This window comes from Miniopterus natalensis, chromosome 17 (genome assembly GCF_054644295.1).
Source record: "Miniopterus natalensis isolate mMinNat1 chromosome 17, mMinNat1.hap1, whole genome shotgun sequence".
Taxonomy (NCBI): Eukaryota; Metazoa; Chordata; class Mammalia; order Chiroptera; family Miniopteridae; genus Miniopterus; species Miniopterus natalensis.
The window spans coordinates 3,139,877-3,154,397 of NC_142097.1; the positions used below are offsets into that span (position 1 = coordinate 3,139,877).

At 41.0% G+C, this 14,521-nt stretch overlaps 1 protein-coding gene across 1 annotated transcript; it reads right to left on the reverse strand.

The window, feature by feature from the left end:
- Positions 1-1,618: 1,618 nt before the first annotated feature.
- On the reverse strand, positions 1,619-14,447 carry ZSWIM7 (zinc finger SWIM-type containing 7). The gene is made up of 5 exons (XM_087825809.1): positions 14,350-14,447; positions 12,215-12,236; positions 9,139-9,241; positions 3,465-3,569; positions 1,619-2,152 (listed from the first exon to the last, which is right to left on the reverse strand). Exons 1-5 carry the CDS (start codon positions 14,438-14,440, stop codon positions 2,036-2,038), a joined length of 438 nt encoding a protein of 145 aa, XP_087681935.1. The 5' UTR covers positions 14,441-14,447; the 3' UTR covers positions 1,619-2,035.
- Between the last annotated feature and the right edge of the window lie 74 nt (positions 14,448-14,521).

The following is a 14,521-nucleotide window of genomic DNA, read 5'->3' on the forward strand; positions in this document are numbered from 1 at the left end:
CCGGAAAATTAAAAGTATAATTCTTTGATCAAGAAACCACTGTATTAATTTAGGGAAATGACACTCTCCTAAGTTCTTAAGTAGAACATCATTATGTAACAATTCTGATAACACTCTTTTCCATATACAGCAAATGACCCTAGAGAAAGAAACTAGAGAAATGGGATCCTTCTTCCAGACTCCTTTCCCCTCCTACAGCTAGTAGTGCATTATATTTCTCTCCCAATTTCAAGCTTTTCCAACTTGCTGGATCTCAAAGTGTGAAATTTTTACTAAGTAAAATTACACAATTGTGTACATATGTTGGGTGAAATAAAAATAAAACTTAAAGAAACCAAGTGTAGGGTGCTGCACTGGCATGTCATACAGAGCTCCATGAACCTTCTATTCTTTATCCTAAAGACTGCTTAAAAAAACAAGTGTATACCTAGCCCAAGTTTCCCAAGTAGCAGAAAAGTCTTCATAGTTTATTTGCCACATCTCATTGTAATAAAAGGCTCTGCCAGCCACAACACTGCAACACCATGGCCTACACAGCATTCATTCACTACACCTCATGTTTTGGGGGGGGGGGCACAGGGTTGAGGGTTTCCTAGGCTGTAAAATTACCTTTTTCATCTGTCTGTTCACTACTTCAGTTGCTTCTGCAATATCCCTGCAAAGACAATGCAGTTTACAAACCCTTACAGACAGCAAACTCTTGTCCTAGGATCCCATTTTGGCTGTGGACAGACAGCTTTACCTATTAAGTGCTTATCCTGTGCTGAATCTTCCTCATTTTATTTTTTTAAAATTCCCATCCAAGGATACTTTTCCATTGCGTTTCAGAGAGAGAGAAACATCGATGTGAGAGAGACACATTGATTGGTTGCCTCCCCCAACTTGCCCCAACTCAGGCTAGGGATGGAGCCTGCAACTGAGGTATGTGCTCTGGGCTGGAATCGAACCTGGGACCCTTCAGTCCACAGGCTGATGCTATAACCACTGAGCAAAACCGGCCAGGGCCAAAAATCTGTCTCATTTCCATCCATCATAACTCCTCTGCACTCTCCTAGGGTTCAAACAAGTCCCATTTTTTTCCCCACTAACACTCTTCTTGGTATCTCTTTTGCCTTTTCTTCTTCAGACGGGAAATTCATAGTGTCATCAGCTTCTGTCAGGAAGTGAGTTTTAGTCCCTTCCTTCATCTGGCTTGTTATAAAGCTCAGAAATGCACCCAGAGCAGAACCAGCACTTCCTGTGGTCTAGGTCCTAACACATTAGCCTTCTGAGGCTTTTTTGGTACCAGCTGCACAGGTGTCTGAAGCTCCCTGAAACCGGAGCCCAGCAAGCCCTTTTATACTTGCTATTATTTGCCCACATCTCTGCTCTGATCTTTCACTGCTACAGAACAGATTTCTGAACCCAAGGTAAAGAATTAACATTGCCTGGTCAGGCATGGCTCAGCGGTTGAGCGTTGACCTAGGATTCAGGCGATCGGGGTTTGATTCCTGGTCAGGGCACATGCCCGGGTAGCGGGTCGGGGGCATGCAGGAGGCAGCCAATCAATGACTCTCTTATCATTGATGTTTCTCTCTCTCTCTCTCCTTTCCTCTCTCTGAAATCAATAAAGATATACTTTAAAAAAAATTAACATTTATTCATCTAAATTTCATCCTACTCAGTTTTGTCTGCCATTTCGACCACTTAAAAATTACTAATACTTCAGTTACTTAAGAATCTAATTGTGGACAAGACATGATATTAGGCTTTATTTAAATTTAAAATATTTGATTCCATCTAGGAAATACTTTAGCCATGGGGCTTAGAGGCTGGTTCATCAGATTTTTCACAAGGAGACTTGTACAGGGCTTCAAACCATACCCACATCCTGGGTTCTAACCACAGTGCCTTCTACAGTCCAGAAGAAAAAAGGGACAGTAACAGGAAGTTTCTAAATCTATTTCACTTCTCTTCCCTGTGAACCATGATAAGTTAAATGCATTTCTTGCTGGAACCTCTATTTTGAAAGATAACGATGCTCAGTTTGTATTTTTTATGCTTCTTGTTTCTTCTCCATCAATAACATGTCCGTCAGTTGCTTATCCGAGACACTCAGCTGCTGACAGGTCCCCATAACCTGACTAAGGTAAACCGCCAAGAGATGCTTGCACTGGAATACAAAACACAAACCCGTTAGAAACGGGCATGGCCAGGCTCACCAAGGCCTTTCACTACCATTACATTTAGCAGCAAAGGAGTGAGGCACTCAGATTATGGGCTTTTAACTCTGCTTAAAAACTGCAGATAAAGCTGAGACAGACGTATTCTTTCTACAAGTCAGAGGGCACAAAGGAAGCTTAGCCAGTTGTTTTGGGAACCAGGCTGGCAGAGTATATAACCAAGACAGGCTCCTCATCTTAGTCCTAAATTGTATTTCTTTCTTCCTTACCTTCAGAAAGCTGTTAATAGCAATGGATAACCTTCCCAAGGTACTGTGTTAGGTGCTTCACATTACCTCGTTTAAATCTGACAGCTGCCCCTGAGGACAGCTCTTATCCCCATTTTAACCATGTGCTCAGAATCTGCAGTCTATTCCTCAGCCACTGTCTTACACTGCTGGGGGATGAGGTGGGGGGAGGGGTGAAGGCAGGGTGGCAAAATCCTCACATACTGGCCTGTACACACCTCTGGGGAGATGATGTATGTTGGACCTTCTATCATGGGACACTGCTTTAGCTAATGAAGGGTGACTGGTTTAATTGTGTCACTGTTGTAGGTGAAATAAACCTCTGGCACATCAGCTACGAATGTGGCTCTTGTACAATGGGATACTCAACTTGCCACCCAGTTCCCAAGGTGTTTAATGAAGTTAAGAGTGCAAAACAGGAAGAATGGAATGGATGCTAATTTTCTCCTTTGACAAGACTTAACAAATAGCCACCTACTCTCAGGTGGGTGGTGCTTTCTGCTTGGAGTCAAGAGTTGTATGAGTATGCCTTTTTCCGTGCTCGAGGCTCTGGACTCTGAAATGCGAAAAGGCATCAATGTGCTCTCCTGCCTCATGTGAGAGTCAGGTTGGCTAAGTGCCAGGCTGTCTTATGGGCTGTGGGAAGAAACACTTCGTGGCTGGAGTTGGGGACAAGCAAAGTTGCCACATCCAGTTTAGTTCATTCTTTTATCGGGTTACCTAATTCCCCAGTGCCAACTTTTCAGTGCCAATCTGTTCAGGATTGTCTTGTCTTCCCCAACACTTTGTCCATGACCTTTTAACTTAAAACTTGGGGTGAGGTATTTCTAAAAATGACACAGCATTTGGGGAGCTTAAACCCAAGAGTTATTACTAACGTAAGTCAAAGATGATAAACAACTATTTGTTTCAACATGTAGTAAATTCCCATCTTGTACAGCTCTTAAACCATGAAATAAGGGCTAACAATTTCTCCTAACTCGACCGCGGGGGGAAGAGAAGTACCCATCCTCACCAGGAGGCTCTCACTCTTCCGTAGCACTGAGAAGGCAAATGCAGGACATGAACAGTAATGACAAGAAGCCAGACATGTGTATGTTTTACCAGAACTTCCAAGTACCTGGAAAGAAAAAGACCAACGGGATCAGACTTCAAAAGCGGCTGGAAAGCTGCTCCCTCCCCTTGACTTGACTGATGTCAGTTACTCTGCAGATTGCACTGGGAAGACCTGTGGCAACATTTTGCAAAAAAGTGGAAATGCAACTTCCCTGTGTGCAGACTCTTCCCTCCTCAGTACTCTGCCCTTGAGGCCTTCATACAGCGAAGTTGAAGCATTTCAGGCTATACTATGCACACACACCCTTCTGTCCTCTACCTAGGGACTCAGGGCCGGCTGCAGGGGCTGACTATAAAGGAGGGGCACTCCCTCACCGACATGTCACTGTGGTGTCTCTTTCTTAACCTTCAGTATTCAGCATGTGTGAATTTCTAAAGTTTCCACCACACACCTCAGGAGAGTATGAAAACAGGTAAAGGGTAAGTAGTGAGGCAGAAAGGTTTCAGAAGGAGGGAGGGGAAAGGCTTTGAAAAGCATTTGAGAGCAGGGAGACTCATGAAAAGAACTTTGCAAGAGGAATGATGAGCCGCTCAGGAGGGAGGTCTCTGGAAGAGGCAAGCCTGGACGTGCCTACTCATCCAGCAGGATGGAAGGAAAGCACAGATATGTGAGGGGTGGGAAGAGGCCCAGTCCAAAACAAACAGCCTTGCTGGCAATCAAGGGACAAAAAAGGAGACACATACGGAAAAGATGCTGCATCTATGACAAACTTACTGGAGAAGTCACTTGTTTAAGTCTATTACAAAAGAGCCCAAAACAACAATGCTGAGAGCTTCATTCCCTACAGTTAATTTCCAAACTGGAAGTGTACAATTATACCCAAGGGAAGCAGAAACATCCCGAGGGTTCCTTTACAATGCACTGCCACTTAGGAACTTCCCACAGAGCTTTCAAATTAGTTTTAGTCTGAAGATAGCTTTTATTTTGAAAAATGCCAGCCCTCCCAGGATTCTTTCCTAGCTCTCCCCTACAGGAAATAAAGCAACAGGTAAGGCTTCAACCAAGAATAGCAGTGCTCAAGTGCTGTGCTGTCAAATGCCTAGTGGTTCACAATGTGGCCATGTCACTGTGGTTTTTTGACCAACTCAGGAGAATTCCTCAGGGGTTGCTACATTTACCAGAAATGGCCAATGACTGGGTAAGACAATACCTACTATACCCATTAAAAATTTCAGCCTCAGTTACAAATTAGGTATCAAAAAAATCACATCTTACATCATTTCCAATCTCAAGGCACCTACACCACTGAGTATCAGTGAAGAAATTTCCCAAGTGTGTCTTGGAAAACTTAAGTTTAAGGGAAAGCATTAAAGTATAGTGGAACATTGTCCTGGAAGGTTGTTCAAGAAGTGATTTGGCCCAGCTGGGTGTGGCTCAGCAGTTGAACGTCGACCTAGGATCCAGGAAATCGAGGTTCAATTCCTGGTCAGGACACATGCCAGGGTTGCGGGCTCAATCCCCAATCGGGGGCGTGCAGGAGGCAGCCAACCAATGATTCTCATCATTGATGTTTCTCTCTCTCTTCCTCTCTCTGAAATCAATAAAGATATATATATATATATATATATATTTTAAACAGCGCAATTTGTTTGAAAACCAAATCATTTTTTCCCATTAGAAATTATGTAAACTGAATTAATCCATTCCAGACCCCCAAATGATCCCCGGTTTTAACCTTTCTTATATACAATACATGTCTAGTGCACTGTTTAATCTATAAACAAACACTGCTTTTCTTAAATTTATCAAACCACTGCCTACTAGCCTTAAACAATTTTTTCACATATCACTGCCTCCTAAATGCTGTCACAGGCTGCCTGCTTTTTGTTTATCCAAACCAACAAATTTTTCTACCTCTTCAGTTGCCTGTGGTCATTGTTCCTTTCACAACCTTAGCAACAGTAGCATTCTTGATGGCCTCTTTATGTTTTATTTATTTATTTTTAAATATATCTTTATTGATTTCAGAGAGAGGAAAGGAGAAGGAGAGAGAGAGATAGAAACATCAACGATGAAAGAGTCATTGATGGGCTGCAGCCCACAACCCGGGCATGTGCCCTGACTGGGAATCAAACCCCTATCGCCTGGATCCTAGGTTGAAGCTCAAAAGCTGAGCCACGCCCGGCCGGGCCTCTTTATGTTTTAAAATTGTGCTAATCATTGATTTCACCAGCAACAAAAGCATTCTTTCCTTTGTCTGTTGCCTGAGAGATGCTTTTTGTCATGCTGAAGTATCAGCATGAATGGGATGTCAGGTAGAAAACGAAGTTTAATTTGACAACCTAGACATTTTTTCCTGTGAACAACTTGGTTGAGAACCAAACTGTTCAGGATGGGAGACATTCCAGAAAGGAGGTTTGACTGTAGACTGTTTTCCACTTAATCCTGAAAGAAAACCCATCAACATCCAGCAGTGACATAATTCTTGGTCTCCAAAGTATTACCAATGAATAAGACATTAGATTTCTTCAGCCTTTAGTTATCTCCTGTTACCTCTTCTCTCTAGATATAAAGTTAGGCAGACATAAGCGTCTGGAATTCCACATTGACTTGACTGGTCCACTGGTTCCTTCTTATTGTGGGTCCCCACACATCAGAATATTCTCTGGATTATGTTGAATAAATGCCTGGTGACTTAGACTTGGGGAGAAATGCTACAGAGTTTCCCTTGCCTGATCCTTTCAAAGGGTGGCTAAGACTAAAAATACAATGTTGAACCACTTGAGGCAGTAAATACCATAAAGAGACAGCAAATTATGAATTTGCTCTTTCCTTATCTAGCAGTGGACAACTAATGAACCCAATAATCAGGCAAAAATCTCAGTCAGAAATGTGTAGAACTGGAGATTGCCCTTAGGGATCATCTAATTCCCTCACCCTTCAAAGGAAACATGACCTCTCCCAGGAATTGCTCCCGGTTCTCCCACTCAGTCTGGAATGTTTATCCTGAGAAGAGAGCTTTAAAAAAGAAACACGCAGAAAAGAGCATACTCAGACCCATGAACAGAAGTCTGCTGTGGCTTCAGTGAGGCTCTAAGGAGGGCGACCCACCTTCGATGGCCCTCACTCACAAGCACAGTTCTCTGACTGCTCCAAGCCTGTCAGGACCCCATCACAGTGGTAAACTATTACTTACTGCTTTCCGTAGTTGGAGCTCTCTCTGAAAGAGGATTACACATTCCTCCCCTATTAAATACAGGCTGGCTATGTGACCTGCTTTAGCCAGTAAAATATGGGTAGCCAAGCAGAAACATAAAAACTGGTGCATGCCATGTCCTCTCTCTCTGCCGTGAGATCCACTGATCTACACAGGGAGGGGCATATCTAACTGGGATCCCAGAGGAAAGATGTTTTAGAGCAGAGCTGCAGCTGACTCTTACTGGATATGTAGCATGAATGACATACACAACTGTTTTTATAAGCTTTTGAAATTTTGGGGCCACTGTTACCACAGCATAATTTAGCCTCTCCTGACATGCATCCCCTTCCTAGGTGAACCAAGAAAGTTTATAAAAAAGCAATTCAGGTGACCACAACTTAATGGTGACTTTAGCATAATTACCATTATACCTGGAGGAGAGGAAGAGTATCAGAAAGTTGACCTGTGGAAAGATGACTAGCAAGGTATCGTGGCAATGTCTGACTCAACTTTCATCATCTGAGAGTTTGAATTAAGCCTAATTTTTCCTATATGACAATGCAGCAAAACCATTAAGGTTAATTTGAGGGTGTATATAAATTTCAAAGTCCAAGCTGACAGCCATAATTCTAGGAAGCCAGCATTTTTATGACAAATAAAGGAATGTAATATGATACAGGATGTGAATGATGAAGATTAAACAAGTCATGGTAGCCTGGCCAGGCGTGGCTCAGCGGCTGAGCCTTGACTTAGGATCCAGGAGATCGCAGTTCAATTCCGGGTCAGGGCACATGCCCCGGTTGCGGGCTGGATCCCCAGTCTGGGGAGTGCAGGAGGCAGAGGATCAATGATGACTCATCATTGATGTTTCAACTCTCTCTCTCCCTCTCTCTTCCTTTCTCTGAAAGCAATAAAAAAGACATGTTTAAAAAAAACAAAAAACAAAACAAGTCATGGCAGTCTTGGGAGAAACCAAAAGTCAACAATAACCAAAATATTCCAAACAAAATCTTTAAGATTTTAACTAATAACTAGATCACAGAACTGGAGGACACTTAAAAGTCTCCTTGGGCAGGTCAAGTGTTATGCTGATACTGGAACTGAGACAAAAAAATCTGAAACTAAAAGACACAGGGAAAACTCAAAGGTCCTTCTCGCTTAGGGTATTTTAGCTATATAAAAACCAAAAACACAAGAACAGAAAATGAAAATACCTCCTCAGGTACTAACATTGTTTAATAGCTCTGATTATTAATCTAGAAATTCACCAGGAGAAGATTTTAATTGGCAGCCTCTTTTAAGTAAACACAACCCAAAAGTTTTAACTGCAGCCTCAACCATAATCGCCCCATTTTCCTTACGGGAGAAATGCATGAATATTTTGCCAGGTTGGCTATACTACGCTACTGCGTGGAATGGCAAGTTAATTCACTAAGCAAAGGCACCTACTGGACCAGCAGGCTTTACTCAAGTCATTCACTCACTATGAATTAGTTGACATGGTCTCAGCTCTGAGAAGTTCATTGTAAATAAACCAGAATCCAAACACTGAAATATTCCTCCCTTCCTAGTCTTCAGCAAGACCTGAATTATATTTACAAGAGCTGACGGACACAAAATTTTGGAGACCACTGCCAATATTTTTATTTCATTCACAATATTCCCTTCCCTCAATCCCAGGTGCACTTACCATTGTCTCGTACAACTAAAATGGGGGGTTGGCTGGAGTCTGGCCCACTGTTTATATAAAAACAGGCAGTGTGGGATAGCAGTTACAAATCCCAGCTGCCGGCCATGACTATTAGTTTACTTTTCTGCATCTCAGTTTCCAGAAAAATACATTGCTGGGCTCTTGGTGAGAATTATCAATAACACATGAAAGTAATTCAGAGCCTGATAAGAGGCTGGTAGTTTGCAAATCTACCTGTGCTAAACTCGAGAGGACAAAACTAAGGTCCAAGTAGACTGTCTGCATTCAGCACAGTGTGACCCTTAATAAATTTTTCCTGACAACAGTTTTAAAAGATCATTTCCGATGAATCTGAGCATGTGGAAGGACCTCAAAATACATTTTGGATTTTGCTTGAAAGCAGGAGATAATGAACAAGGTGCAGATGTTAATACGTTTTTGGGGTGGGGAACGGACCTCTATTATCAAACAATAGGAAAGCAAAAGTCAACTATACTCCATTAGATCTGAGAAAGAGCCCCTCCTCATCACTGCTGCTCCTACACACTGCTACTATGTAGGGTTAATAGGTCATATTTATCTTACTTTAATTACTAAAACACTAATTTTACTAAGTTGGGTCAAATGCTTTTCAACAGTGCAGGAAATAACTTAAAGCTGGTCACCAGCTTCCACAGAAATTCCTGAAAACATTTAGTCCTAAGGGGTTTCTGTTGAGATAATCCCCACCTCCAGATTTCTACCTGGTAAACACGCCTCCCACTGGGTGATGAGACTAAAGTGATGGACTGTCGATCAACTAGATCCAAGGCCTGGAGGGCTGATGAGCCAAAGACAAACTTCAGCCTGAGAAATAGAAAGGTTTCGGGTTAGACTGCCTGACTCAATCTCACCTCAGTAACGTGACCCAAAGGATCACTAGCAGAATTTTAAAAATTTAATTCATTTTAGCTTGGAAAAAAAGATAATATAGCAAAATCCCATGTCATCAACCCCCCGGAATGAACGTTAGCGTGTCATTTACAAATGGAGCCCTCTCTATGCCTCTTAGTTTCCTATTTTTCCCAGATTCTCATCATTCCTGAGACAACCACAAACATCTGTTGGTTTCCTTCCTGTTCATATTCTTATATTTTATGTAGTACGTGTGTGTATGTATATTTACACACATACATTGTATACATGGTATTGTTTTATAAGTTAAAAAAGGTATATTGTAGGCTTTTTAGTAACATTTTTTCTGTTCAACATGCTTTTGAAAATGATGCATGCTGATATATACATACACATTTTTAAAATTACCTTTTGAGTAATATCACATTGTATATACAAAAGCAGTATGTACATACTATTTTTGTTTTTTAAGTACCCTATTGATGAGGATTCTGATTATTTCCATTTTACACTATTATAAATAATACTCAATTATCCCTGTGCCTGTCCCTTAGGGCACATATACAACAATTTTTCCTGGGTATATGAGTAAGAGCAAATGGCTGGGTCTGAGGATACGAGCATTTTTCAGTTTTAATAGGTGTTGCCAATAGCTTTCACAGCAGAAACAGCATTCCCACCAGCATTGTAGGAGAGTTCTATTTTCTCCACACCCTCGCCAACACCATATTAGACTTTTTCATGTTTGACCATCAGATAGGTGTTAAATTTGTACTTTTTGATTAGTAATAAAGGCCATTCAGCTGTTAATGATTGATATATCAGAAAAAATTTTATGTGGGAAAATTATAAGTTAGGTGAGAAAAGTTAGACACAAAATAGTATATTTAGAAACTCTCAAGCATGTTAATTTTTCTTTAAAAAACTGCAATTATTTCAAAATAAAACTTTTTTAAAAACAGAAGGCAATTAACCAAAATGTAATAGTGATTATCACTGGGTGGTACGGTTGTTGTTGCTTTTTATGTTTTCTTTATTTTCCAAGAACATTTTTTTTTAAATGAGGATGGATTATTTTTATAAACTGGACAATAAGATGGTTGGGTTGAACTAAAACTGAAAAGTTAATGTTTTAAAGAACCCATATGGTTTGACCTAGAACAAGAAGACAGACTACTACAACTTCAAAATTAAAATGTTCAACTTCTTCATTTTCCAACAAACCAGTCTCTCTCTATTCAATAAACTAATGGAGTGGGAACAGTTTTTCAATTTTTACATTAAACATATGGAGGTTATCTATGGACAAAGGAAAAAAATTTGGTGGTAACTTTATGAGAGATAATCATAACTTTAAAAATGGATCTAATAAAAATTTTTCAACCTGCCTTGTCCACCTTATAACATATTGTGAACATCTCTTGAAAGCAATACTTTTCTGTATCACTTTTAACAAAGAATTCCACTGTAAGGATGAATTACTTTTATTTATCCAATCTCTATTTTTAGATAGTTTATTAAATCTAATCTGAATTAGATTGCTTCCAGGTTTGTTTGGGGTTTTTCTTTGCTACCACAAACAATATGGAGGAATATGTTCACTGCAAAATCTTTAATGAACATCCATGATTACTTCCTTGGGATGCATTCTTACATGCTGAATTCCAGATCAAAGAATATGTATGTTTTAAAGCTCCTATTGTCTGTTGCCAGATTACCTTCCAATTTTTACTCCTATTAGCAGGGTATCTGTTATCCTTTTCTCCATGTTCTTGCTAACATCTGGAACAGTCTTACCAACTTTTTTTCTGTGGTAGCCAGTTTTACAGATGGAAAGTTGTCTCATTATATTAACTTATATTTTTATGACCACTAGTAAGATTTACGTTTTCTCCCAAAGTTTTTGATAATATGCATTCTTTTATTATTTGCCTATTTTCTTTGTTTTAAAAGTAATAATTTTTTTCTCTAATAATGTATTAGAAAAAACATATGGAGATTAGCTATGGACAATTCTGTGTCAAATCATATGAGTTCTTTAAAACATAAGCATTGAAAAACAATTTTAGAAACACAAAAGCCCTTCTCTAAGTTCTCCTTCATTCCCCCTAAGATAATCACTAGAATAGGTTGCTCTATATTGAAGATTTTTTTGTTTTTTATCTTTATTGTTTGTTGAAAGTATTACAGATCTCCCCACTGATCCCCTCTACCCCCACCCCATCCCCCAGGCCTACATCACACTACTGTCTGCGGTGGACTTTTATTTTTTAAAGATTTGTAAATGATTTTGAGAGAGAGGGAGAGGGAGAGAGAGAGAAAAACATCGATCAGCTGCCTCCTACATGCCCCCTACTGAGGATCAAGCTGGAAACCTGGGCATGTGCCCTGACCAGGAAGGAACCAGCAACCTTTTGGTGCATGGGACGATGCCCAACCAACTGAGTCTCACTGGCCAGGGCTCTTGTGGACTTTTAAATGTAAGTGTACATATTCAATTAAATGTTATTTATTCCTAGGTAGCTTTCACTTTTTTGTTGATATTGAGAATGTAATTATATTTTTGAATTTTGTGTATGAGGGAAACAATTTTTAATTTCTGTATTAAAAAAATAATTTTATTCTCTTGCTTTTAAAAACGTAGTTATATTATCTACGAATAATGATATTGTCTTTGTTTTCAGATTGGTATACTTCTAATTTCTTGTAACAGCTATACTTCTAGAACAATGTTAAACAAAAGTGGTATACAGGACAATGTACAATCAAATATGGTTTTGGCTATTCACTTGACACAAGTTTTAAATAATCATATCAAGAAAATACTGTTCCTAGTTTAGTAAGAATATTTTTAAAAATCAAGAGTTGATGTTGAAAACACATTAATGAGTAAAAACCACCACATACAACAGGATATATACTTACGATAATAGATGCTCATCAGGAACTGTAAAACAGGGATGGAAAGAAAGTTAATCATATTAAACCAGTGACCACAAACACAAAAATCTTAAAAGGACTATAACCAAAAGGACTTTTGTGGAAGATGGTGAATTGAGCCTATGTATCTAATTTTACTCCTTCCTAATATTCCACTAAACAGTAACGAGATTTTTCTTAAAAACATAAACTCCCAAGGATAAAGACAGGGAGAAACAATATCTAAGATACACTGGAAAATAAGACCTGAGAAAACAGAATCCTAAGCTAGCAATGATGAGAAGCAAGAAACAACGAATTTACACTCCAGGATGCATTACCCACCCTGCCGTCACCCCCCCAAAACCCTCAGAAATTGGTCGCACCAGATAGCTCTGGAGGTGGGAATGAAGCAGGAGGCTAAATAAGACTCAATAAGTTTAAGAAGCTGGAAGTTAGGGGAATAATGCTTTCAGAAACCTGAAGAAATAGTATTTCCAACATATAATTCAATACTTAGCCAAACTATCAATGAAGTGTGAAGATAGAAAAATAACTTTTCCAAACATGTAAAACTTCAAAAAGTACACCTCACATATTTTTCTTCAGGAAGTTACTACAGTATGGGCTCTATAAAAGAAAACAGCAAACCAAGAAAAAGAAAATTGTAGGAACGTGAGGTTCAACATTAATAATGGGAATTCCCAGAATAATGGTGAAGGGAGATCTCAAGAGACAGCCTAGAGAGCAGCCAGTCCACATTGGAGCAAGTCAGAAGGAAGACTCTAGGAGAGGCTTCTACAGGAAAATGAAACTGGTAAGACCTCTCATTTATCTGAGCATCTTGAGTACAGGCTTAATTAAAACACTGATGATGAGTCTGAGATTGAATTAGGGATAAATATATATAGAAAGCTAAAGAAGCAAATACATACAACCACGAGAGCTGTTAACTCCAGGGAAAATAAAGTTACACAGGAAAGAAAAAGTAATTATAGCTTCCTATGCAGCTCAGCTTGACTAGATTCACATCATCATACAAATGCTCTAAGAAAATTACCACCTAAGGATGGGCGCGAGGAAGAGTGTATGACTAGCGTGAAGATTTTTAAACAGCAGAAAACGGTTCTGCCGAAAATAACTGTGACTCAATGGCAGCGGTTCATCTGTCTGAGCTGAGTGCCAGCTCAGCTCTTCAAAACTGTCCCAGGGCATGGATGAACACCCTCGGACAGAGCCCACTTCTCGCAACCACTGTCTGAACTGACAAGATGGACCTTTTGGGATCAAAACGTGTTTGAATACCTGGCTGGCCTAATTTTTAAAGCATATATATTGCGTTAGTTCTAACTGAAATAAGAAAAAAGATTGACTTACTCTTCTCAATTCTTTAAAAACAGTAAATCAAGCTAAACATTTTCAAAGTGCAGTCCTTTTAAAACAAAAGCCAGCCAAGAGAATCAGCAGTGGCAGTTTTGAGGCCTAATCTGCCCTTTATGATTTGGCCATTTTTACATTGGCCCAGTGGTTCTAATTGGTCGGCGCATTTGATCAGAGGCGTGCTCCCACCACCGGGTTGCCATCCTCCCGGCGGTTTCGGTGAGCATGGTCACAGAGCATCCTCTGCTGGTCAGAGGGAAAAAGGGCCTTTCACAATATTCAGGTTTCCTCCAGTCACTGCTCAGGCACTGGGGGTTGGTGGCCCTAAAATATTTACTTGCTGAACAAAGCGTACGAGAGGATTAAAGTTAACATAAGGCTTTGAGAAAAAGAGAGTACCGGCACGTTTACTAATTTAGTTTCACCTTTCTATAGGGCCCGGGAGGCTCCCGTCCCGCCCACCCTCCTGGCCGGGGCCCTGCTCCCGCCCGTCCCGGCCGCGCTCGGCACTTCAGTCCCGGCAAGTGCGGGGCCGCGGAGCCGCTCGCTCTTCTCTGAACAAATCTAGCTTTTCCTTTTTCCTCGGTCCTCTCCCTTTCTTTCTCTCTCTCTTTTTTAGGAACAAGGGAGTGTGGAGACAGACCCAGAGGGGAAAAAAGGACCGGCAGGCGTGAGCGCGGGGAGTCCGCCGCCCTCTCCTCCCCGCGGGCGGTGCGAAGCCCAGGCCCGCCCCGCAAGCGCCCACGCGCTCCGGCTCGTACTGCGCGCGCTCTCCCGCACCGCCGCGGCCATCTCCTTCAGGAGCTCCTCCGCCACAGCCGGCAGCGTGGCCGCGGGCGAGGCCACAGCCATGCCCCGGGACGCCGCCTCCTCCGAAGGCTCCGCGCGACCCCGCGCGGCCAGGTCTGCGGAGGAAGACGGCGCCAGCCGGGG